Here is a 24,270-nt window from a genome sequence, read left to right on the forward strand (position 1 = left end):
AGTTTTTATTAGCATAACATTTTGTAAAGTTTTATTAACATAAAAAAATTTAAACTCTACACTTTTTCTCAACACCTCTCCTACAAGAGTGATTTTATTAACTAGTCCACAGATACTGATTTCATATTCTGAGCAATAAGTAAATATATGTTCCTTCCTCTCTGATTTCCAAGAACCTATTTCCATTGGTATGAATATGTTATAATAAAAAACAAAAGAAGAATACAGAATACCACAGATGATTTTGTTATTTATACTTGAATGAAAGCATCTATCATATAAGTGCATGAGTTCATATTTCCTAAGGTCATTTTAAACTTAAAAAACCCCAAATTTTAAAAATAATGAAATCACACTAGAATACATTTCATAATGGGCAATTAGTTGGCACAGTGAATAGAGTTCAGGCCTGGAGTCAAGAAGATTCATCTTTATAAGTTCAAATCTAGCCTCAGATTCTTACTAGTTCTGTGACTCTAGGCAAGTCACTTAACCCTGTTTGCCTCAGTTTCCTCATCTATAAAAGGAGCTAGAGAAGGAAATGCAAACCACTTCAGTATCATTGCAAGAAACCCCCAAATGGGGTCACAAGGAGTTAGACATGACTGAAAAACAATGTTTCAAAATTCTAAAAACAAGAATCAATTTTATGATTTTAGTTCTTCTCTAATCATGTCATCATAGACTTTGAGTTAGTAGGAATCTTAAAGATGACAATTCACTGGTACTCATTTTAAAAATTAGACAACTGAAACCCAGACAGGTTAATTGACTTGCCTAAAGTCACACAGAGAGTAAATGGCAAAGGCAGGATTTGATCAAGGGTTTTCTGACAAGTCCATTGTTTTTTCTAGTGTCCAGATGATAAGGTATACTTTTGAAGAGTGAAATTTAAAAAGTTTTAAATAATTATAAATACAAAATAAAAAAATATTTAGGAAGTGACTCCTTTTTGCAGGTAATTGTCATGGATGCTGAAGCTAAAAATCGAGAGTAGCTGCCCACAAAGAGCTTGTTACATTTTACTGAGAAGGAAACATTCTGAATGCAGATAATGAAATAAAATGTAATTTCATGGGAAAATCACTAAGGACTAAGGAGATAGGAAAAGTTTTGCAAAGGAAATGACATGTGAGCTAAGCTTTGGAAGAAGCTAGAGATTCTAAGGAAATTGGGAAAAGGAAAGAAGAGAAAGGAATAAATGTCAGGGATGGAGGACAGCCTGAGAAAGAGAATGGGATTGGGAAATAAAGGTTTAGATCTGGTGAATGAGAGCGTTTGACTTGTTCAAAGGGTGCTAGAAGGGGCATAGGAAAGGGCTTGGGCCTGGGATTTCATTGATCTAGAGTTACAGATTATAAATCTATACTCTTAGATTAGTTAAATTAGCATTTTGGAGAATTGCCTAGAGCACTAACAGGTTGAAAAAGTTGCCCAGAAACATTTCATCAGAATGTGTCAGAGACAAGAGCAATATGAAATAATGCTAAATAAAGTGGGATAATGTCATATAGGTTTCAAATACCTAGATTTTTCAAACTAGGTCCATCAGCATGTAGTCCAGGCTTTGGCAGCATAATACATATATGCATAGACACACATATGTACACGTGTGAGCCCACATTCACACACACAGAGTGGAGAGAGAGACAGAGACAGAGGGAGAGCAGACAGAGACAGAAAGACACAGAGAGAAAGAGACAGAAACACTTTTACTTGACACAAATGCATCTGGTGATACTACTCTCTTGTCACTGATGCTTTTAAGGAATTTCTCCAGCCAATTCCCATGGAACTGGTGCCCAACATGTACTTCCTTCCCTGGTGGTTTCTAAAAGCAGACAAAATCATTGCCCACACTGAAAATAATTGACATGAGTAATCCTCCTGCACAATTAGCCCTAAGCCTTCAAAATCTAAAGTAGTCTTAACCTTAAATGTCACTATGGAAAACATGACAGTTTCTTGTAACCCGTAATTACTATAATTGGGATACTGTAACCCTTCCTATTGGATGGTATGAACATGTCTGTAAATAGAGGTAGTAAGGTGGCACAGTGCCAAGAGAGCTATACTTGGAGTCAGGAAGGAATGAGATAAAATCTTGCTTCATTTACCAGCTGTGTGACATGGGGCAAGTCCCTTAGTCTTTCTTATACTCAGTTTCCTTATCTGCTAAAATGGTATAATAATAGCACAGGACTAGTCTAAGCATCCAATGCGATAATACATGGAAATCATTTCTGCAAATCTTGAAGCATCATATAAACCTTACTTGCCCAAGTTGTTACATAAAGAAATAAATCACTATAATTTGAAGGAGTCTTAGAAACCACCTAATATGACTTCCTCATTTTATAGAGGAGAAAACTAATGTCCACAGGGGTGAAAAAGTCCCCTCACCTCACATTCATGTATCTAATAAGTGACAAAGTAGAAATTTGAGCCTGTTCCTCCTATCTCCCAGACTTGCCACTCTTCCATCTGCTTGTCAGATCAAAAGACCATCTTAATTTTCATTACTCTTTTGTAATAGAGGCCAGAATATGCACAAAGTCTGTTAATATACTCAATGAACTTTTCCTAAAACAAAGGATTCATCATTTTTCAAGTTGCTAAGTAAGTTTCATCTTCTCACTTTTATCTTTACACTTTATGAAATCTTACTTGCATAAGTCAGATACAGGATGATTATTACAATATTCCCCAAACCAGTCAGACATATTCAAACCAAGAAACATCCATGGAATTATATTTGATTATTCATTTTCTCATTTCAGCAAAGGACAGAACAATATACAAAAGAAACCTAAAATATCTTCAATGGCTTCTTTTTTAAAAATTATTTTTAAAATGATTTCAAAAAGATACTTAAAAATTATTTATGAACATGTTATTTTGCTTATTTGTTTTGAAGTTGGGTTTCCTTGTCTTGCCCAGTGAAGTAGCCACTCATGGGATAATTTCACAATTGATTGGCACAGGGTCTTTGAGCTTTTTTGTTTTCAACATAGACCACTATGCCCTTTCTTGGGCATTTTGGTGACAACTGCTCTCAAGAGCTCACCATATTGATGTCAAACAGTATAGTTAATGAGCTTTAGCCTACTGTAGCTCAGCACTTCCAAGCCCAAGTGATCCACCAGTCCCAGCCTTCCTCAGAATCAGGGATTACAGAGCATGCACCACCACATCCAGCACATGAATATTGATAATTGCCAGAATTCTAAATAACATCTCAAAGAAAATCCTTGTATGAAAACAAATGCCCAGTTTAATACAGCATTTAATATTTTAGAAGCCGGTCTTAAAGTAGGTCAAAGAATGAAGCCAACTCTGGTTCTTCCCACAACCCACATCTTTAATTTTCACAGGAGGGAAGCTATAAGGATCTGTACATTACCAGCAAGTTGGAAAGAACCTTGCAAGCAGCCAGGTTCCAATATGCTTTCTTTCATTTTGACTGCTATGAAGTGGCTTTGATAATTTCCTTCCTCTTTCACAAGAAAAGAAACTCTGAAGTACAAAATAATTCACAGAAGACCAATCTATTCATTGGTCTGGAGAATGAAGACCAACTGAGATTTTGTCAGCCACTGTTAAAAGGAGAAGCATTCCTATATGCAATATTTTGTTTTTTCATGTATTTTTTTTCTTTCAGGACTAGCAATCATCCCTTTAAGAGACCAAAAAGGCAACTGTGATCTTTTGAAAAATAATAGGGCTTTTTTGGCCTATTTTGTTGCCCAAGGAGCAGCGGACTTTACAAGAAGGGGGCACCCAGAAGGCTCTGCCCCATGTATCTATCTGATATCATTATTGCTCTGTCACCAAATGTAGCAGTCACTGCAAAGGATATGGCAGAGTCTTCTTGAAGATCTTCTTCTAGGGAAGGAGCATTCATGTTTGTTTTGGTTAACTCACATATAGTGACATATGCAAATCTTGCATACAGAATATTTTATTATGATTTTAAAAACTCAATGAGCTTCAGAAAAGAAGTTAGAATTGGAGCAATCAACAGAAAATAGTTAAATAACTAATGTTTCTAAAGTAAAACTTGCAATAAAGATAAAGGAGAAGAAAATCACTTGTCCATTTTTAAGGAGAAAGCTGTTTTATCTTCTTCTCTCACTTTGTAATATGCCTTTTTTCCCATATATTTCCAGATGACCAAATCAAGACAACAACACATGCAGCATGTCCAAGGTCAGTAGTTTAACCATGAAGGGGACAATCTGTAAGGTCTCACCCAGCTGCAAAACTATGATCTGGGATTAAAGATACCTTTAATCTCCTTCTTTACATCAAGAAGACAAGGCTTTTATACATTCATTGTAAAATCAGATCGAGAAAGCTATAAATATGGAGGAAAATAGAGCATCCTTTATATATAGGTTGAATTAGCAAACAAGTATTTACAGAGTACGTATTATGCACCTAATACTCTTCTGGTCACTGTGGGATACAAAAGAAGAATCAGATTTAATGACAAATAGGAACATAGTGGGCAACTAGGTGGTACAGTGGATAGAGCACTGAATTAAATCCAGCTTCAGACACTTACTAGATATATGACCCTGGTCAAAACACTTAACCCTTATTTGCCTTAGTTCCTCATCAGGAAATGGGCACCAGGTAAAGAAAGAAATGGAAAATCACTCCAGTATCTTTGCCAAGAAAACTTCATGGACTTTGTCCATGGGAATAAAGAGGTAGACATGACTGAACAACAAAGGAACTTTGTAGTCTGATTCAATTACTTAATTTTGGTTAAGGAAAAGTAATTTCCTAAGAAAATAAATGATTTGCCTAGGATAATAAATGAAAAAACCCAAATTTGAATCCAGAACCTAAGCTCAGTTCTGTTTACAGTATATCATATTATAGAAAGCATGATCTCCTAGGAATTTAAATCAGCTGAGAGAGAAGACATAAGACATACATAAAACTTTGGGTTAAAAATGAGTTTTATGTTCAATCTATCAAGACTTCATAATTAAAGTGCGCATGTATAGAGGCAGCCAGTCCCTAAAGACTAAAGAACGCAGGCACACACATCCAGCAAATAAGTATTAGAGCTAGGTTTCAACACAAACTTCCTAACTCTAACCACTACACCATATTGACAAACTGATATAATAAAGTGATAAGTATTACTACAATAAAAAAAAATCAGAAAACATATACTGTTTATTGCATAGTATAGATAAACAAAACAGAGAAATATAGAATTAGAAAAGCAAGAGATAGATCATCATGGGCTGGTTTGTCAGTGAAGTTCACTTAGTGTAGATCTTGAAGGATGGGTTACATATGGTTTAAAACAAAGAAAGAGAAGGGTATTCAGAGTAGTACCAGCAAAAGACAAGGAGGCAAAAAGATAGGCTGAATGGAATGGAAAGTTTGTATTAAGAAGTAATGCAAAATAAAGTCATACAGTTATATTGGTCATTTAGAATTCAGATAGAAATATTTAGTCCATTCAGTCAGAGCAGTAACTAAGGGAGGACAATCATTACTTTGTTTGTTTCATATCAATGAAGTTTTACATGGTTCTGATTTCACTTGCATTCCCTCTGCAGCATAGAAATAATTAAGTTCATCATTTAGTTAATAAAAATATTTAGTTAAAATGGAAAGCTTCTTTCTGCTCTGGTTTTATACCAGGTACAATGCTACTCCCCCTTATTCCCCAGAATCCTGAGAAGGCACCTCATGGTATCCTTCTCATACATACTACACCCCTGCCTCTATTGAATTGCTTTGGATGCTAAAATTATTAGTTACAGCATTCTCAGGATTCAGTAGGCAGGAAAGACTCCTTGAAGACTCTTGAGCAAGAAAAAGTGGTGGTTTAGTAAAAATTAATCTGCCTCTACAGTTTCCAAAGAAGTAATATATTTTGGACTTAGATTTTGCTTTCAAATACAAGTACCCTGACCAGAGAGGAAATTTTTCTTTAAAAAAAGCCAATAAGTAAGTGACCTTAGTGAAGGATTAGAAGGGTGAAGAGGGGAAAATAAAACTGACAGATGTTTTAACACCATTGTCCTGATATAATGAAGGGCAAAGCAATCCAAATGAAAGAAACCTTGTCCCTTACTTTAAAAGTTTACTCATTTTTTGGAAAGATATCACATGTGAATAGGGACTATTTTTATATAGTTATGATGTCTGCTGAAAAATTCCCTTTCATATGCAGTTTTAGGGAAACTGTTATTGATACCTTTTCAATGAGAATGCTAATTTCTCAGAGGCAACCAAATAGCCACCAGATGGCAACCTGAGCTGATCTCAAAACCATCAATTTCAAGCAGGAAACTCTATAGCCTATATAATATTCAATCCCTCAAGCCATCCAATTCTTCTGAAAATAGAAAAGTCTAATGGTTTCTCCTCTGCTTCTAATCTGCTGCACTTTTTGTAAGTTCCATTTTAACAGAGGAAAATATGCTTAACATCTAATATTTAGAACAAACGAAAATAACCAAGTTTTCCACCTCCTGCCTCCCCCTTAATGGCAATTGATTTAGGAATGTCATAAGAACAATCCTTAATAGCACTATTAGGGTTGATGGCTATGCTTATCGAATATGTATGAATACATTAGTATATTTCCTCAAGAAAATTCATTTTTGTTTCAAATTGTGACTGAGTTATTTCGAAAAATAGTCTCCCTTTTAATTATTTCCACAAACATTGTAACAATCTTGCTAACTATACCACAGAGTGCTTTATTTTTGCTCTTTTTTAGTCATATGAGCCTACTTGTAATTAAAGGCACGCGGCATTAATGATGCTCAGAGTCTCAAAGGGAAACATTTAATGTCCACCTCATAATATTATGCCAGAATTATGTTCACAGAAGACTTTTTAATAATCTTTGTTTCCTAATTCCATTTTGATTGGCTGTGAAATTCACAGCAACACTCAGGGGCTCACATTTCGACTGTCATCAGCACTTCAGTTTCATAAATTGTATAAATGCACCAACTTCTCCAGTCTGTGGGCTTCTTTTCAAAGCTTCAGTTTAAATTCTCCAGAAAATTAGCTGCAGGCTGGAGATAATTGCAGATAATTTTACCATTTTTAAGCCACTGGGGCGTTGCATTGAGATGTGACAGAGAAGTTTGTCTAAACACAAAGAGCAAATCTCCGGCTTTTTATTGTCATCTCAGATCTCAGGAAGGCTCATAATGTGATAGCACCATGTATGCAAATTGATGTTGTCATCACTAAAATGATCTTGAATTTTCTGACACAGTCAGTTCTCTTACCTAGTGTTCTTAATTGGCTTGGATGAAGGATAAGAAATAAATTAATACTGAGTATCATGGTTGGAATTATTATACTATGATGCTCTACTTCGAATTATAGATTTGGAACTGAAAGAGATCTTAGAATTCAACTAATCCAAATCCTTAATTTGCAGATGAAGGAAATGGAGGTCCATAAAAGTAAAGTGCTTCGTCCAAACATTAACAAACAGCATAAGTAAGTTTTGAACATAGGACATGTGATTCCAAATTCAGCATGTTTTCCACTATCTTCACACTACATAACCCTTAATACAACATTCATATTCAGACAATAAATAGCCTTCTGTGCATAACCTGAACTGGTTAAGAAATATATAAAGTTCAAAAAAAAGTATAAGTTGGGGCACCTAATCGAATAGAGTTTATCCATTTTATCCACCCTGCAGTAGATAGAACACTGGCTCCACAGACACAAAGACCTGAGTTCAAATCCTACCTCAGGCACTTAATAATTGTGACCTTAAGTTAAGTCACTTAATCCACACTATCTCAAAAATAAAGATAAAAAAGCATAAGTTCTTCAATATATTCAACAATTCACCTGATGATTACTATAGCATCTTTTTTTTCTTATTCCCAGTAATTTAACTATAAATAGCATGGTTCTCTAGAATACATTGTACCAAAGATTATTAAATAGTAGAATCTTAGAGCTGGGGTGGGAATGGGGGTGACAGTAGGAATGTTAGGGAGTATGCATAGGAAAGAAGATCTTAAACAAAATCACTCCTTGCCCTAGTCCCTCTCATACAAAGATGAGTCCAACACAGTAGCAAGACTAGAAATCAAGCCACCTAACTCTTGATGTTGTCCACATTTCACTCCCATGTAGTTAATCCTTTCACAATGTGACCTTCTCCATCCAGGTCTCAATATATCATGGATTAGCATAAGAAACTAAATGAGAATTTGGGGGCATAAATTGTATAAGTTTTGCTTAAGTTGCAGATACTCAAAGACCACCAGAGGACATAGAACTTATAACCAAATACTTAGCCCAAATCTTACAATAAGGTACTATAAACACCCCATAAAAGAAAAAGAAAAACATCAGACTTCTCTGTTACAAAGAAAGGATACAAAAATTTTATGCAGATTTCCCAGGTTGCAGAGCTGCCCTATCTCTAATCTCTTGATGTGGAAAGGGTAACTGTATTTTTCTATAGGTAAACACTGAAATTCACTTTCTTAGATTGAATGAGCTCAATTTTTAAATGTTCCAGCCCTCACAAAATAGTCCATTTGCTTAACTGATACTCAGTTAACTGTTAACTCAGTATCAGTTATGAGAGATAACAGGATCATTGATTTAGAGATGGTGACACTTTGGAGATCCTTTAATCTTACTTCCTTCTCAGTTTATGGACAAGGTTTATTAAGACTCAGTTAAAGTAATTTTCTCAAGGTCACACAGAGCTCAGATATGAACCTACACCTTATGGCCCCAAATGCAACACTCTTTCCAGTTACCCATAATGCCTCATTTTCTTTATTTGTTTTCACTTTTAAATAAATACATTTCTCATTCAAAGTGACTGAAATCACTTGCAAAGAGAATATTAATAGAAATAAAGGAAACACGGGTAATAGATAACAGAGACAAGGTTTATTTTCCCAATAGCCCAGAGACTCTGAGGTGTGTGTGTGTGTGGGGGAAACAATTGCAAATGTTTTAATATTTTCTGAGTCTGGCTTTTAGTTTGGGAATGTTGAACCTCAACAGTACTATATAGCACGTACATGTCGACTCACTATATGGATAAGTCTAGGATGTGCTGTTTATGTGACTCCACACTCAGCTAAACAAGACCGATTACCAGTCCTCGTTCTCAGCATGCCCCCTCAGTCCTTGGACTCGCTATTATTGCTGCTAACAAGGGTGTTACCAATTGGATAAGTGGTCTCTGAAACTACTTTGCAGCAAAATATTTACATACGGGGGCTAAACACACAATTGTGTGTATGGCAGCTACATTGATATAATAGGCCATAATGACTCTGAGGGAACAGTTATGGATGAGCATGTCAGAAAGGAGAGAAGTGAGGAGCCTGAGTAAGTCATAACACAAATGACTTTACTGACTTCCATAAATCCTGGGGCTAAGGAGCACCTAAGCAGGCCTGAGCCGGCACAGTCCTGAGACAGCTTTACAGTCTTGTGTCAGGAATCCTTATGCTATAGAGTTTTATGGAAAAGCCAGAATTGCAGAGGAGCAATTGTGTGCCTATATTTAAGCCATTATCATTGACTTGGTCTATAACTCGCATACAAATAGTCCCAAAGTATTCATTTAGATGATAGATTATTAAATCCATTATGCCAATAATATGCATATTAAGGAGTACAAATTAAGCATTGACAGGTAATGCCTCATAAACCCTGTGCTCTTCCTTGAAAAACTAACTGAAATCCACAGAAGACATAGGCACTTGAGTGATGGCCTAGATTCTAATGGTTATAAAGTCTCTGTGTGGCAGGGTTTCTAAACAGTGAGCCCACAATTACAAATTAATGATTTTGAAGTTTGATATTTGTTTTTTTTTTTTTAAATTTTATTGTTGTTTGTCAGAACCTATGGACTACTGGAAATGAGTCCAATGAAAGATAGGTTTGGAAAACTAGGTCAAAAAAAAGGTAATTTCTTTCCAAGGAGAAAACATATTATTCTTAAGTCCATAAGCAAACTCCTATAACACAGAAAGATTATAGATCTAACAATCCCTGAAAACAGGTTCTCTAGAATCCAAATTCAATGTTCTTCCCCTACTTCATGCTGCTTCCCTCAGAGGAGTTATATAAATGAGACAACCAGAGATAGGAGATATACATAGGTAAGCCACCCACTGATCAAGTTCTATCAGGTTCATGATATTTAGAATTACAGTTAAGAAAAACTCTATTCTAACATTTTTGCTCTTGTCTGCATTCTTCAACAGTTTTTAAAAAGTCATGCTATTATAAGAACTATGTAGAATAGAATATTTGAATCACAAGAAGTATTACAGGGCATTTCTTACACCTTAAGGAGTTGGATATTATACCATACAATTTCTCCTAGGTTCACAATAATGCTTTGAGCTCACCTCCTTCCTTTTGTCAGAAACAATTAAACATATTTTATAAAATAACAAATTTCTTCCTTCTTTTACAGGCTTACAAAAATTGTAATTCTTTGTAAATAATCACCTTCTATGGGAAATCTCTTTTTTTCCGTATTTCAAATTATCTGCTTAGCACAGACCCATTTCCCAGACAGACAAGTCCTCTTTTTGAAATATTTAGACTTCTGAAGCACTTCAGTCATAGTGACATCTAATAGCCAATCTTTTTTTCCTCACTTTCTACAAAATCAGGTCCAGCTTATAATTCAAACAGTCCCCAAAGGCACTCCTGAAAAATGGCAAGCCCATGGTGTTCAGGTGAAAATGCTCTTTATTGCTCAAAATTGTTTCCTGTTAAAAAGCCTTTTTCTGAAATGCTAGGTCTAAGATGATCTTATGCTAATTTAACTCACTGGGGATGGTGAACAGATGTTACTTTGATTAATAGTTTCAGTATTCTGAAAATGCCAGGCCAGGTTCAAAACAATAAAGTCAGGTAAGAAATGTATTAAAAAGCACCATCCTCATATTCGTCATGTTGGAGGAAAATAGAATCACATTTCCTACATCAAATAAAAGCCAGGTATAAATCAAAGTAATAATATTGAAAAAAGTTACCTAATCCCTTTAATTTCCATCATGACACTATATATTATTACTTTTTAGATATATTTGCCTATCTGGCCTTTTATTTAAAAAATCCAATATAGGTATCCTAATGCCCCATTTCTAAAAATTACCCACAAAATCATAAAATTTCAAATTGGCAAGGACCAAAAAACCATCTAATTAAAATGATATAAAAAGACCATTAGTAAATTGGAGAATATGTAAAAAGAGGGCAACCAAGTTGATGAAGGGACTCAAAAGCATTTTATATCATAATCAGATGAAAGAACTGATTATATTTAACCTGGGGAAGAGAAGTCAATGTGATCAAATATTTAAAAGGCTGTCACATGGAAAAAACCTATTTAGGTTTGTAAGTTTATATAGGTTTATAACGTATTCTCCTTGGACCTAAAAAGTAAGATCCAGAATCAATAAATGGATGCTAAAAAGAGGAAAATGTCCTCTTGATATGTCTTTCTTGATAGAATGTAAGCTCCTTAAAGGCAGGGGATGTTTCATTTTTGGCTTTATGTTACCAGAACTGTGCCTAGAACATAATACATGATTAGTAAATGATTATTGGTTGATTGATTAGTAATTAGAGCCACTTAGAAAAATAAAATAGGCTGTCTCCAAAGACATAAGATTTAAATTTTACTGGAGGTCTTTTGTTATCAAAGACAATGAAGAAGGAATTCTTTTACAGGTATAAGTTAAAATTAATGGTCATCAGTAGCCCTCCGAATTCTGAAATTCTGTGAATCTCCTTATTTTAAAGATAATTACAGAAATTAAATGATTTACCCAGGGTAATCCCATTATTCAAAGACAGAACCAGGAATGGAATCCAAGTCTCTTAATTCCCCATTCAATGTTCTGTCCACTAGGACACATTATCCTTTTCCTCTCCCATTCATTACCTTCCAAAGAACAATAGAAGAATGAAGAGAACAATTTCTTAAGTCATTTTGTTTCCCAAATCCAAACCCATATCTGAATTTTTGCCTTGGAATTGCTGGCTTCCAAGAATTAACTATATGTTTGATAGTAATGTCCTTTCCTAAGAAGCATTTTTCTAATATGCCAGTTCTATTACTCTTTTGATTCTGTAGCTCTTGTAGGGAATGAAGAGAGAGGGATCACTAACTAACTAGCTCAAATCCTAGCTGTTTCCTGATAGAGACAAACCCAGGAAGAGGGGAAAACCTCACCCATGTTTAAGGTCTAATCTAAGACTCAAAGTCACTCACCACCCATCTGTACCCTGATCTACTATTACTACTACCACTGCTGCTGCTTTTGCTGCTGCTGCTACTATTATTACTACTTCTATTACTGCTACTACTACTACTACTACTACTACTACTACTACTACTACCATTACTACTATTACTACATGATTATTATAATGGTAACTAATTATATGATCATATTGTTATTGCTATTATTATATTGGAAGGTATTTTAACCATCACCATTCCATTTCCAGGGTTTTACATTAAAGCAATCAAAAAGAATAAGTCTCTTTTAAGACACCCAGATCTGAAATTGGATGTTCAGTTAGTCTTTCTTACAATACACTTCCTATTGCAAAAACCTCTGTTTTCCAGGGAAGCCAACCATGAGTCTCAGTGCATCCGTGATACTGTATAAATTATCATTACAAATTCAGGAAGCCTACTTGTAAAATGATGCTATGCTATACTTAAAGCAAATATGCTACCTGAGGATTTCACTTATTTTATGTCTTCATATTTTGAGCATTTGTGTATATAGGTCATGCCCCCACTTAACCTGGAAATACTCTTTTTAAAAGTTTTTCTCACCATTGCACAGAATGTCTCAGGTGGGTCTCCACAGGTAATGTCAGGAGGATCCAATTTCACTTTCAGATATTTTGTCATGTCAGTAGCCTCTGGCTGGCAAGCCATGTAATCCCAAATTTTCCCTTCTTCTGTGTAAATCTGAGTCTTACATACATCATAATGTCCCCACACTGATGGATAGTGCTGCATCACTGAGGACACAGTAACCCAAAGGGCATGGATTGATAAGAATCTTGACAAATACATCTCTAAATCCTTTGAAAACTTCACCAGGACTGAAACAAAGTTGGTAGATTTGTAATTTTGCTTTCTTGATGTATATTGGTCTGTATATTGTCAAAAGTATATGCACACAAAGTGGCCTCAAAGCAGGTTTCAAAACCAAGAGTGGTGATGTCTTAGAATATAGTGCTTTTTTGTGTAAGTTGAGGACTTTGGTGGAAGCCTATCATACTCATGTGACAGCCTTTAAAACCAGCCCTAGTATCTTTCTTTGTCCCGGACTTATCTCTAGGATTGTTGGATCTTGCTTTGTTTTGTTTTGATTTTTTTCTTATTGTTGTAACAAATGTCCAAGAAGGGATGATAATTTAGCAAAGTGGTAGGTCTTCAGTTGTACTGCCGATAACCCTGAGTGATCCTCCTCTATGTTCACGGCTCACAAGGGATGCCCAGCCTTGCTGATAAATCAGTATCTGAAGCAAAAGGATGAGTGTCTACAGCCCGGTGTCTGTTTCCCATCAATCATTCTTTTCTTCTGGCACCAACATCCTTTTAAAAACAATAAGAGTAAGAGTTATTGTCCCAGAATCAATGCATTACCAAATGTCTGATATGTTGACATTTGGGAGTTTTGATGTAATAGAAAGCAAATTGGTGTAATATGGATAACCTTTACTGTGGCTGTTTTGCTAGAATGAGCAAACCACAGAAATCATTCACATTGGGAAGCATTCTGATATGAAGCATTTAACTCTTCCATAACAAAGGCACGTGTGTGCTGTTGCAGGTGAGTTACAGTTGGAGAGGTTTTGGGGGGCTTTTTGGTTCAAAAATTATATTTCTATATAGGCTAAATGAAGAGAAAATAGCCAGATTTAAACATTTCTCATATAGCTGGCAGGGCTGGAAAATCCTGAAAGAGAACAATGGAGAGAAATGAGCTCTTTTATTACAATGACAAAGAAATGACAACTACGAGTATGCCTTTTGTCTTTTTGGCAAAGGGACCCTAAAGATATCCAAATTCCTTCTACATTTCTCAGCTTTTGTTAGCTTGAATGAAAAACAGTATTGTTGGCACTAGGCTGTCCCTTTGGATTTACTCATCAGTATTGGAAGAACTTAGAATCTTTTGTTTAGCTGTATTTAGTGATAGAGATGAGACTTGGTTCACTGAAAATTATTTAAAAATAAATCTAGAAGAGCAAATTTTTCCCTTTTTGGATTTTCCATCTTTTTTTTTAGCTTTTTTTAGATGTCATTTCTTTCTTTTCTGTAATAGGAATAGAAAATTTGTACCAAAGGCCAACATTATGTCCTCTACTAAAACTTTGATCTCTGTGGCAAAATGCCCAATTTAAAACATACACATAAAAATAGAAGAGGGCAAGTTAACAGGCCATGAAGCAGAATGATAAGACATTTATTCTAAAATAAAATAAAAATCTATCATGTCACAATGATTTAATTAACAGCCATTACTGACAATTCACATTTGGACACAAAGGTGTTCCTAAATCCAAATTACAACTTTTTTTTTTTTCTTTTGAGCTAGCTAGTTGCCAAAACTAAACAAATATTTACATTTTAGATCTAGAAGTAATTAAAAACACTAAAATAGGTTAGATAATCAATTGATTTGTTGTCTATATGCAATTTTGTACCCAGAAAAATGATTTTTATTTTCCAATCCAAAAAGGACCAAAATGCAGTTTATATGAACATCTTAGACCTCTCAAACCATACAGCATTCTTTAAAACATGCAAGTTAATTGTCTTCAAAACAATCCTATAAGAGGGCTTACCATACTTAAATAATGCACCATCTTAAAATGAACTAAGCTACAGACTCTACAAAATGCCAACAGATGGTTGAATAGTGTTTCCATAGCAAAGTAATTTATAATAATTGCTTTATGGATGCAAGTGCAATTTTCATTATATTCCATTCATAAAATGTTATCATACAGCTGCAATTTGCAATACTTTCTATTAGGAAGTGTGTTGAATATTTGAATTTCCATGAAGAAATAATCAGTAGTTTGTCTAAACATGTATAAACTACAAATCTGAATCTGTCACTTTTTAAGATAAAGTAAAATTTGTATGGAGCACATTTAAAAAAAAATTAAACTAATAAAATGCTGTATAGACTTATATGTTGTGACTATTTGAGGATTCTTTCTGTTTTTATTCCCATTTCTAAGCAGCAGCCTCAAGGTTAATGTTTTTAGAAACACACATTTGTCAAACAATTTAATGATTTCTGAAATTGTTAAAAGTGATGTAAAGTAACATTGTTTAGATATGTGCATTGAACATGTTTACTATGTGAATACCTTCACTAACAGATCTTTTAAAGGGAGGAAAAAAGGCACTGCTATACAAGAGTGACAAATCTACTAGACCTGAAACTATTACTCTCCATTCTTAAATTTAACTGTATAACCATATAAATTTAACCATTATATATGAAAAAATCATTAGTGAAAATTGCAGATTCTATCTTGAAGAAGTTGGAATAAGCTGCTTTGGAGTTTGGTTTTGCTAGCATTGTGGTGGTTTCTTGTTTGTTTTATATGTGACAAACACCAAATCTAGGCTTTTAAAACTATAAATTTGAATTATCCCAAAAGTTCTCTTTATTGATTTTCAAAAAGAACTCAAGTTACCCCACTCTTTCATTATTGGTAATTCTATCCTTTCTCCATTTTTCCATCCAAATTACTGTAACTTCTAAGCTTTGTTCAAGCAAAGTAAACAGTGCTCTCACTATCTAAATTACCAAAATAGAAAGTAAATGGACATATTTATATATACAGTATGAGCACAGAGTTTTGTACTTGTTAATGTCTCATGACACAACAATCCTTCAATATAAGAAATTCTAACTGAAAGGACTCCCAGTTATAATGATGGTCATTACATGGAATTATATACTATCACATTGATCTACCATAGTGCCCTGACAAGGGAAAAAATGCAGAGGAGTGCAAGATATTTAAATATTAGGCAAATGTAGGACTGAGCAACAGACATCTCTGACAAGAAGCAGCCAATTATAGCTTAAATTTCTGGCGCATAACCAGTTGTGATTAATAGTTTTCCATTACATTACAGACATATTATTAATGTATTAAAAATGTCAGGCTTTGGCAAGAACTAATACAGCATGGCTGAGTTAGTCTGCAGAATCGCCATTTAATGAGCTCCTATTGACACAGAGAAAGACATTGACCAAAGTATATTAAAGAGCACGTGGAGGGGGTCTTCAAGGCTCTCATAACCCAATTATACTATTTGTCTTTATTATTCTTAATCTTTGTAGTGTCATTCACTTTGTGATCTAGGCTTGGAGAATCGCCTCCTTCTCAAGATTGCATTAGACTTAAAAAAAAAATCAGATCAATTAAAAATTAAAGGAAATTAACTCTCCAAATTTCAAAAAAAACAAAACATCTAAATCTTAAACTGGGGAGGGGAGGAAGGGGAATACCTGTTACCAATTCAGACATTTACTATTAAAAATATAAATCAATAAAAGGAAAAAAATGTTCCCTAAAGAACATAACCAAATGACTTATAAAATCTAAATTTTGAGTCTCTTACAGTCTTGGTCTCCATCAGACAATACAGTCAACTGGGTTAAACTCGAATTTTAGCTGGGCTTTAAAAGTCTAAGTTATAGCCACAAAGGACTGGGCAGCTTGATTATGCAAAGAGGAGTATTCAATGACATATTTTGGCATTTAGCACACTGGGGCTATCCCTTCTGGGCTGTAGCTGCATTAATTACAAAGCAATTCAGGCTTTGAATTTTCTCACGTGCCATATCCTCTAAATATATGCAATACCATAAGAGCTCTCTGACAGGGTCAAATCTTGTGATGTCCATTTCTTTATTCAGCAGCCCTTAAAAACTCAGAGTAATTAAGTAATGTCTTTGGATCTGTCAGCAACCCCAAACACTGAAGAATTGTTTTGGACAGAAACTCTTGCTACCAGGCTATAAGTGCTTGGTAATACACAGATCATTGAATAAATATGTGGCTAAAATGTTCATATATATATATCTTTTCATACATCTCTATCTGACAGATATTATTAATCAGGGAAGGAATATACTATAAAAAATGGCATGCATACAGACATCTTTTTGTTTTTTTAAGATTCATATAGCTGACTCACTTCCACCATGGATGGCTTTCTACAGTGTTCCAAAGGCCCTTTCTTTTGACCCAAATAGAAAACCCAAACTTGTAGCTGCAAATAGTTATAGTTAAAATGATTGCTGGACAATGCTTCCAAAATAAACTGCAAATTCTTTTCAATGTCTTATAGCCAAACATTATGGTCTAGTTATTTTAGATAGCTTCTAGCATTCCATTTTGAATAGAATTTCACACTTGGAGTATGGTTGGGCTGATATTTGTTCTATTGACTGTAGGTTTTGAATTCAGGGGGCATCTGGAATTGGAGCCTATGAATCCATTCCCCATCAACATTAATTTAATAAACTTATGTCCTCTAAAATGGAGAGAAATAGAATAATGTAGTTTGCAATCATATTTTATTAGGAGTATCTCAACTGATAAAAGCATAGACAACTACTTATCAATTATAACTTCCTAAATAGGAAAAAAATATATCAAACTGCCCATGTCATCTTTTAAAAAGATACCTTGAATCATACTTTTCAGTTAGTTATCTTTTGTAATAAAGTAAGCGGTTCTAACTATCTTCATTGGATATAAGTTGGCAATAATACTTTTCTTAATTCTTCCTATTAAAATATAAAGAATTGGATTGCTTTGTGATATTACTAGTATACAATATTTACATCATGGGATATTATAATCATTCACCTAGCCTTTGATCTTGAACATAACTAAAGCACTTAAATAAAGTCCCCATTTTCTTCAGGAGAAAACATTCCACCAAAACTAGATAACATATACTTTGTGGGATGTATATTTTAGATTTTAGCATTAAGCAATCTGTTTGATTATTAAAATTCCTAATATTATTTCAGCCAAAGAACCTAGTAGAAAAGCTGGCTTTCATTCCCATTGAATTTCTCTGGTTGTTCAGCCAAACACTAAATTCTCCTCTTTTCCAGCCAGTGAAACCAGGAAGATCCACATTTTTCAGAAATGGAAGTTTATGGAAATAAGCACCTAAAGTTTGAAACCTAAACTATAGGAGTTGAAGGAGCATTCAAATTTAAAAACTATACTAGATTTTTGTCTATGCTGTGAGATGATATTGATCATATGTACATGAGCACTTCAAATGTCTAAAGAATTATTTTCTTTCCACACAAGCTTTTGAAACTGTCAGTACCTCTTTCAAAATCTTCCTGACACTTAAAATCTTAAGAGGTTATATAAATATGAATGCTATCTCTAGTATGATTCAATGTAAAATAGTTGTCCAAGATAAATATTTACATAAATTTTACATACTTGATAGCAACAATATCACATTTTATCCACCCTCAAAAAAACAATTCTCTTATGAGTTGCCCAACTAAGTTGCCCAAACTAAAAATTCAATGTAAAAACAGTTTGGGGCTTAAACAAATGATACTTTGTTGTATTTTTCAATTTCCCCAGATTCGTGTATTCTTGAATTTCAGAAGAGGAACATCATTGGACTAGTAACCAAGGCATGGAATCCATGGTATTGTGATGTTACCATTCAGTGGGGGAAAATATCATACTTTATGGCATCTGAAAAATAATTCCAGATAGGATCCATGTAGCAATAGAAAGAAATATATAGAGAAAGGGTTCAAATGTGAAGGCCTTCTGTTTTCTTTTTTCTTTTGTTATTGATTAAAAAGGGGGGGTGGGAATGAGAAAGTAAGGTAAAGTGTAAACAAACAAAGCAAAACAAAACAAAAAAAAAAGCTAACAACTTTATCTGCAACACATCTTTTTAGAGGCAGCTTTTTCTTTTGCTATGGTGGAACGGGGTGGAAGGAAGTAGTCAAGCCAAGTTACTGAGTCTAAAATTGATAATAGGTTAGCTAACATCCATGAGTAACGATACTCAGTAAAGACTACCTATTTCCAATAAACTTGGGTTCTTGGGTCATTAATTCTTCTGAAGTTTAATTAGTAAATGTACTTTAAGAAAGATGTGGCTTTTTTCCCTGTTTTCCCAGGCTAAAGTTTTAATTTCTCAACTGTGTAGAGAGGGAGGGCACTTTTAGTAATTTCCATCCTAAAACTGGGCTTTATTTCCAGAACAAGTGATGTGCCAACTTCACCATATGCTTATTGGAATTCTCAGTCTTTCCTATTCCAAAGACTGACACGCTGTTGTGATACAGGACGGCTCCTTTATTTGGTGAGGGGCCTGTGTTCTCTTTTTCTAGCAGATTTTGTGCTTGTTGCCCTGTTTATCCAATCACTTCTATTCTCTCAATTTAAAGTTCTGGTTCCCTAGCATCCTTGTGCCACGAGACATGTTCCTTCACTAACCCTGATGAGTTTGATGTCCTTGGCTGAGGAAGTAGGAGGGGGTAGGGGGAGAAAGCTAGGTTGCTTGCTAATGTTCATTCCAAGAAGTTGATGAGGATGGCTTGAGGTTTTATTTATGAGCCTGAATTTAATTAGATGGTGATGGGGGAAGGGAAGGTTGTGGAATCACATTGAATGCACTGAGAGGAGTTTCAATGACATGCCAATATATGAAGTACTAGATTAATTAGTCACCCGCAGAGGAAAACCACTAAAAAGGCAACGGGGAAAAAAATAATACTTTTTCCCCCTTCCGCTCCCCCCCCCAAATCTCCGCCTATACTTGATGCAATGACAGGAGAGCCAACTCTAGCTCTTGCGAACAAAAGGTCCTTTAGAATAGCAGCAAGTCATCCCCAGTGCAAGGACAAGGTACTCTTAAGTGGATCCTGAAAAATTGGTCCCCGGTTGTGGTACCAAAAGAAACAGCAGAGGGCGCAGTTTCTTTTTGTATCCAACTTTTCCCTGTATGAATCACTTAATTGGTTATTTTGAGCCCAATAATATTCGGTATTATTTGTATTATATATAGATATCCACAGATCCATACAGGGGAGAATAGCATTGTGAGCAATTCAATTTCCCCAGCTGAATCCATCGACTGATTCATTTAATGGTAGTAAATAATCTGAGAAAATATTTCAGCCTGCATTCCGAAGTCTATTCCTCTTTCAATCCTTCTTTCTCTCCCAGCTGCAGGGCATGGGATAGTAATGCTTTAATCTTGCACCAATAAAAGGGATTAAAAGAAAGAGACTTCAAAAGCCTCTCAGCTTAGTCAACGCCACCCGGGATACAAAAGAACTAAACAAACAAAAAAAAAAATGGGGGGGGAGAGATTTTTAAGTCTCCCCCCACCCAAGGCAAAGCTAATTATCAAAATAAACCTGACAGATACTCCGGTGTGTGGTCAGGTATTTTCCTGAGTGACACATTAATGTCGATCCAGCTCGTTAGGTAGAGGGCACAGACCCTGATCCAGAGGTGGGTGAGACCAGTACTTTTATGTTACCTGATGGGCGCACCTTGACACATGCACATACGTGGTGTGTGCGTGTGTGTTGGTGCACACATGCATATCACACAGGCTGTCTTCCAAAGGTGCACTACAAAGTTCCTCTCCCATTCCCCGGAGCCAGCCCTCCTGCCTGTGGATTGCATTACAGATTCTTTTGGTTGGGGGGGGCCATAGGTTGTGGAGAGCGGGGATAAGGGAGGGTTAAAAAAGAAGAAGAAAAAGAAGAAGAAGAAAAAGAAGAAAACGGGCGGGTCGCTAAAGAAGGGAGGGAGGGAGCGAGGGAGGCTGCACTTACCGTGTGGACCATTTGCCCTTGTTACAGTAGGCGGGAGGCGAGCAGACGGCTCCTTGCCGCGGACCTTCCCAGCCTCGTCCGCGTCCAGTGGCGGCAGCGGCAGCATCGGAGCCCGCGGCTGCCGGGTGGAGGCTGCTTTCCCCAGCCGTGCCTCCTCGGGCGAGCGCGGGGACCCGGCACAGGGGCGGAAAGATTAGGAGGGGTTCAGGGAGTCCAGTAGGAGCCGTCGAGCTCGCCCCCACCACCGCAGAGTTGCTCCACTTGCCTCCAGAAGTCCAGAGGAGAGGGCGTGGGACTAGGGGCTGGGGGCTGGGAAGGGGTGGTGGAAAGAGAGCCCTCACAACAGCAATCTACGCCCCGTTGCTTAATTACCTTCGCCCGGTGCCGAGGGAAAAGATCTGGCTCCCGGGAGGAGTTGGCCCTTTCAAAGCTGAGACCCCAGAGAGGGAATTCCTCCTTGGTATCCTCCTCTTCCGAAATGCAAAAAGATCAGTGACTTTGACAGGTAGATAGGGGGAGTGGAAAGGGGGGAAAGGGGTGGGAGGAGAGGTAGAGAGAGAGAGAGAGAGAGAGAGAGAGAGAGAGAGAGAGAGAGAGAGAGAGAGAGAGAGAGAGAGAGAGAGAGAGAGAGAGAAGGAAGGAAGGAAAGGTGCCTCTCCCTCCAAAAAAAAAAAAAATGTAATGATAATAAGAATAAAATTGCAGGCAACCTCAGTCTCCCCAGTTGCTCACTCTTCTTCTGCGACTCCCCGCGCCACCTCTCCCACTTTTCGCCTTAAACTTTTACTGAAGCTTTCCCGGTGGCTGTTGTGTTTTCTTTATTTTCACCCCCTCCTTTTTTCTTTCTTTCCTTTTTTTGTGTTTGCTCGTTTGTTTGGTGTGCGGAGCTGCAGGACGCCTGGATGCCCGGACTCCCCGTGATCAGATGCAGCACTCGGGCGGCTCTGCCCCGCTTAGTACCGCTCTCATTTTATCTCCGATGAAGACGTTGAGCGCACTCAGAAGGGACATAAATCAGGACAATTAGCACTGGCGCCAAGGAGATCCTCTCGTACCAATTTCGCCAGGGCTCCCTTCACGCATTCCTCTACTCAAGTCAGAAATGTCACCGCACATAGCGTTGATGGCTGGCAGACGAGACACTTGGAAAGTCCATTTGATGAAATATACATGGCCCGAGATCCTTCTGGATTGCAATTCCCCCAGCTCAGCCTCCCCCGCCCCCGGCGCCGTGCCCGGACGGACCCTGCCTCAGTGTGGCCAGCGAGCTCTCTCACAAACTTAGGGGCGCACACAAATTAAAGGGAGAGTGAGACAGGAAGACGGGAGAAGGGAAGGAGGTGGAGGAAAGAGGGAGGGAGGGGGGAAAGCAAGCTCAGAGAAGCAGCAGCCCACGGATGGGTGGCATGTACGTTTCACTTAAAAGCGAAATCTTCTGCAACTGGCAGTAAGTAGAAGGATTGCAAACCTTATACTACCTCGAGACCTGGACGCTCCGAGCGGTCCTAACTCCGTCGGGCTCTCTGTTGCTGTTGCTGCGCCCCCACCACTGTGTTTGGAGTGGTTCCTGGACCCCCTTTTCTTCTGGTTCCACGCGAGCAGGCTCTCTCCTCTAGTAAGCAGCCCTAGTAACCTCCCACTAAAACCCACGCCTAGTGTCCACCCCACCCTCCCTCCCTTCACTGTCCCCAATCACGCCCTTTGGCTTGACCAGAAGTAGTCTTTCGGATCCTGGCTTTCGACTACAGTTCCAGTTACAGATTTCACCACTTGGCACTTTAGCGCCGGTATCTGTGTCTTCCTCATTCAGAAACGGAGCCTAATAGGGCACGGTAGAGTGCGAAAGTGGGGCGTGCTTTGCAGGAGCCTTCCCGGTTCCCACCATAGAGATAAAGTCCCCTGTCTTTGGAAACCCCGTATCATCACATCTCAAGGGGTCTTTGGATTCCCTCCCCCTCTGAATACTGGCAGGCAGGGCACACAGAGAGAGGGATATACATTACATCACCCACTCTGAAAGTAAAGGACTACCACTTAGTAGTTGGAAGGACTAGGCATGGGGATGGCGGGAAGCGAAGAATAGATCTTGAAGCCGTGACCCTTCCAAGAGAGTGAATCCCCACCTTGTGACCGGGTGTGATAGTCCATTCTCCTTTCTTCTTTTCTCCCTCACCTTTGAGACTGCCACCCAAATAACTGTGCCAGGGGCTTCCCTCCCATGCATCTTTTTCTTAAATACAGTGTACCAGGGAAATGATTTATTTCTCTACTCTCCACTATGTCTCCCCTCCCTCATCACTAGTTGGCAGCTTGGATAAGATAGAGAAGATATAGGTGGGAAGAGGAGCAGGGAGAGAGAAAGAAAGAGAGAGAGAGAGAGAGAGAGAGAGAGAGAGAGAGAGAGAGAGAGAGAGAGAGAGAGAGAGAGAGAGAGAGAGAGAGAGAGAGAAACACGAAGATCATGGGTGCTTCCTTCCCACCTATCCCCACCCATTTCATCATATGACTTTTACATGGAATTCACAGGGAGGTACTTTTTTTTGATTTAGCAACTCCTCAATCTTCTTCCTTTTTATTAATGGTTATAGAAGGAAAGGAAAAATGATAAATGAATTGTTGATCTTGAAAATAATAATAGTAATAATAATAATAACTTCTCAAATCTTGACATCGCTATTTACAGTCAATAAGACCAGAGCAAATCATTTAACCTTTATAAACCTTAATTCTCTGATCCATAAAATGAGGGATTTGAACTAAGTGACCTCTAACTTCCCTTCCCACTCTAAATTTATTATCCTGACTTTCATGAGACAATTCCCTAAAACTTATCTACGAAATTATAGAGAGAGTTGGTTTGCAGTGATGGAGGAAACTTCCACTTTGAGAAAAATCACCTATTGTTACAGTATCCCTTATAAAATGGATAACTTGTGTTTCTAAACTTTTAACTTCCATTTTCTTTTCTCCCTTCCCTCTTTTTTCTCTTCTTTCTTGCCCTCTTCTTCTTCTCTTTCCTCTTCTTTCTCCCCCTTTCTCTTCTCCTCCTCTTTCTGGCTGCCCCAGAGCTCAGTCTTTTCTGGCTTGTTCCCTTAAAGAACAATCTGAAAAGTAAATATCCACTACTTTATAGTGATTTAGCTTTAAATGTTTGAGCAAAAAGTCACCCTCTCAACTCCAGACTTATCAAGAACTCCTTGACAGTTAATTTTTTTCCCCCTTGTCTCTTCCTTCTAATCATTTGAGGTTGCAAAGAAAGAGATTAGGAGATTCTAGTGTTTTGCAAATTATTTCAGTTTTTTAAAACCATTTTGAATTATAAGATACCCCAAAAAATAATAATAAA

The 24,270-nt window shown here is 37.0% G+C and overlaps 1 protein-coding gene across 7 annotated transcripts in view; it reads right to left on the reverse strand.

Annotated features, from left to right (window-relative positions):
* Positions 1 to 22,590, reverse strand: part of NTNG1 (netrin G1) — a 433,794-nt gene extending 411,204 nt beyond the window's left edge. For 4 of the 7 annotated variants that reach the window (XM_051993197.1, XM_051993191.1, XM_051993196.1 and 1 more), the window contains exons 1-2: positions 20,925 to 21,470; positions 12,863 to 13,633 (exon numbers count right to left, since the gene is read on the reverse strand). In XM_051993197.1, the coding sequence (XP_051849157.1) occupies positions 12,863 to 13,108 (246 nt within the window). In that variant the 5' untranslated portion in view covers positions 13,109 to 13,633; positions 20,925 to 21,470. Of the gene's footprint in view, positions 1 to 12,862; positions 13,634 to 20,924; positions 21,471 to 21,634 lie in introns of those variants that run through there. The other 3 variants (XM_051993193.1, XM_051993192.1, XM_051993194.1) reach the window with 3 other exon arrangements.
* Between the last annotated feature and the right edge of the window lie 1,680 nt (positions 22,591 to 24,270).

Source organism: Antechinus flavipes, chromosome 4 (genome assembly GCF_016432865.1).
Source record: "Antechinus flavipes isolate AdamAnt ecotype Samford, QLD, Australia chromosome 4, AdamAnt_v2, whole genome shotgun sequence".
In the NCBI taxonomy this organism is placed as follows: Eukaryota; Metazoa; Chordata; class Mammalia; order Dasyuromorphia; family Dasyuridae; genus Antechinus; species Antechinus flavipes.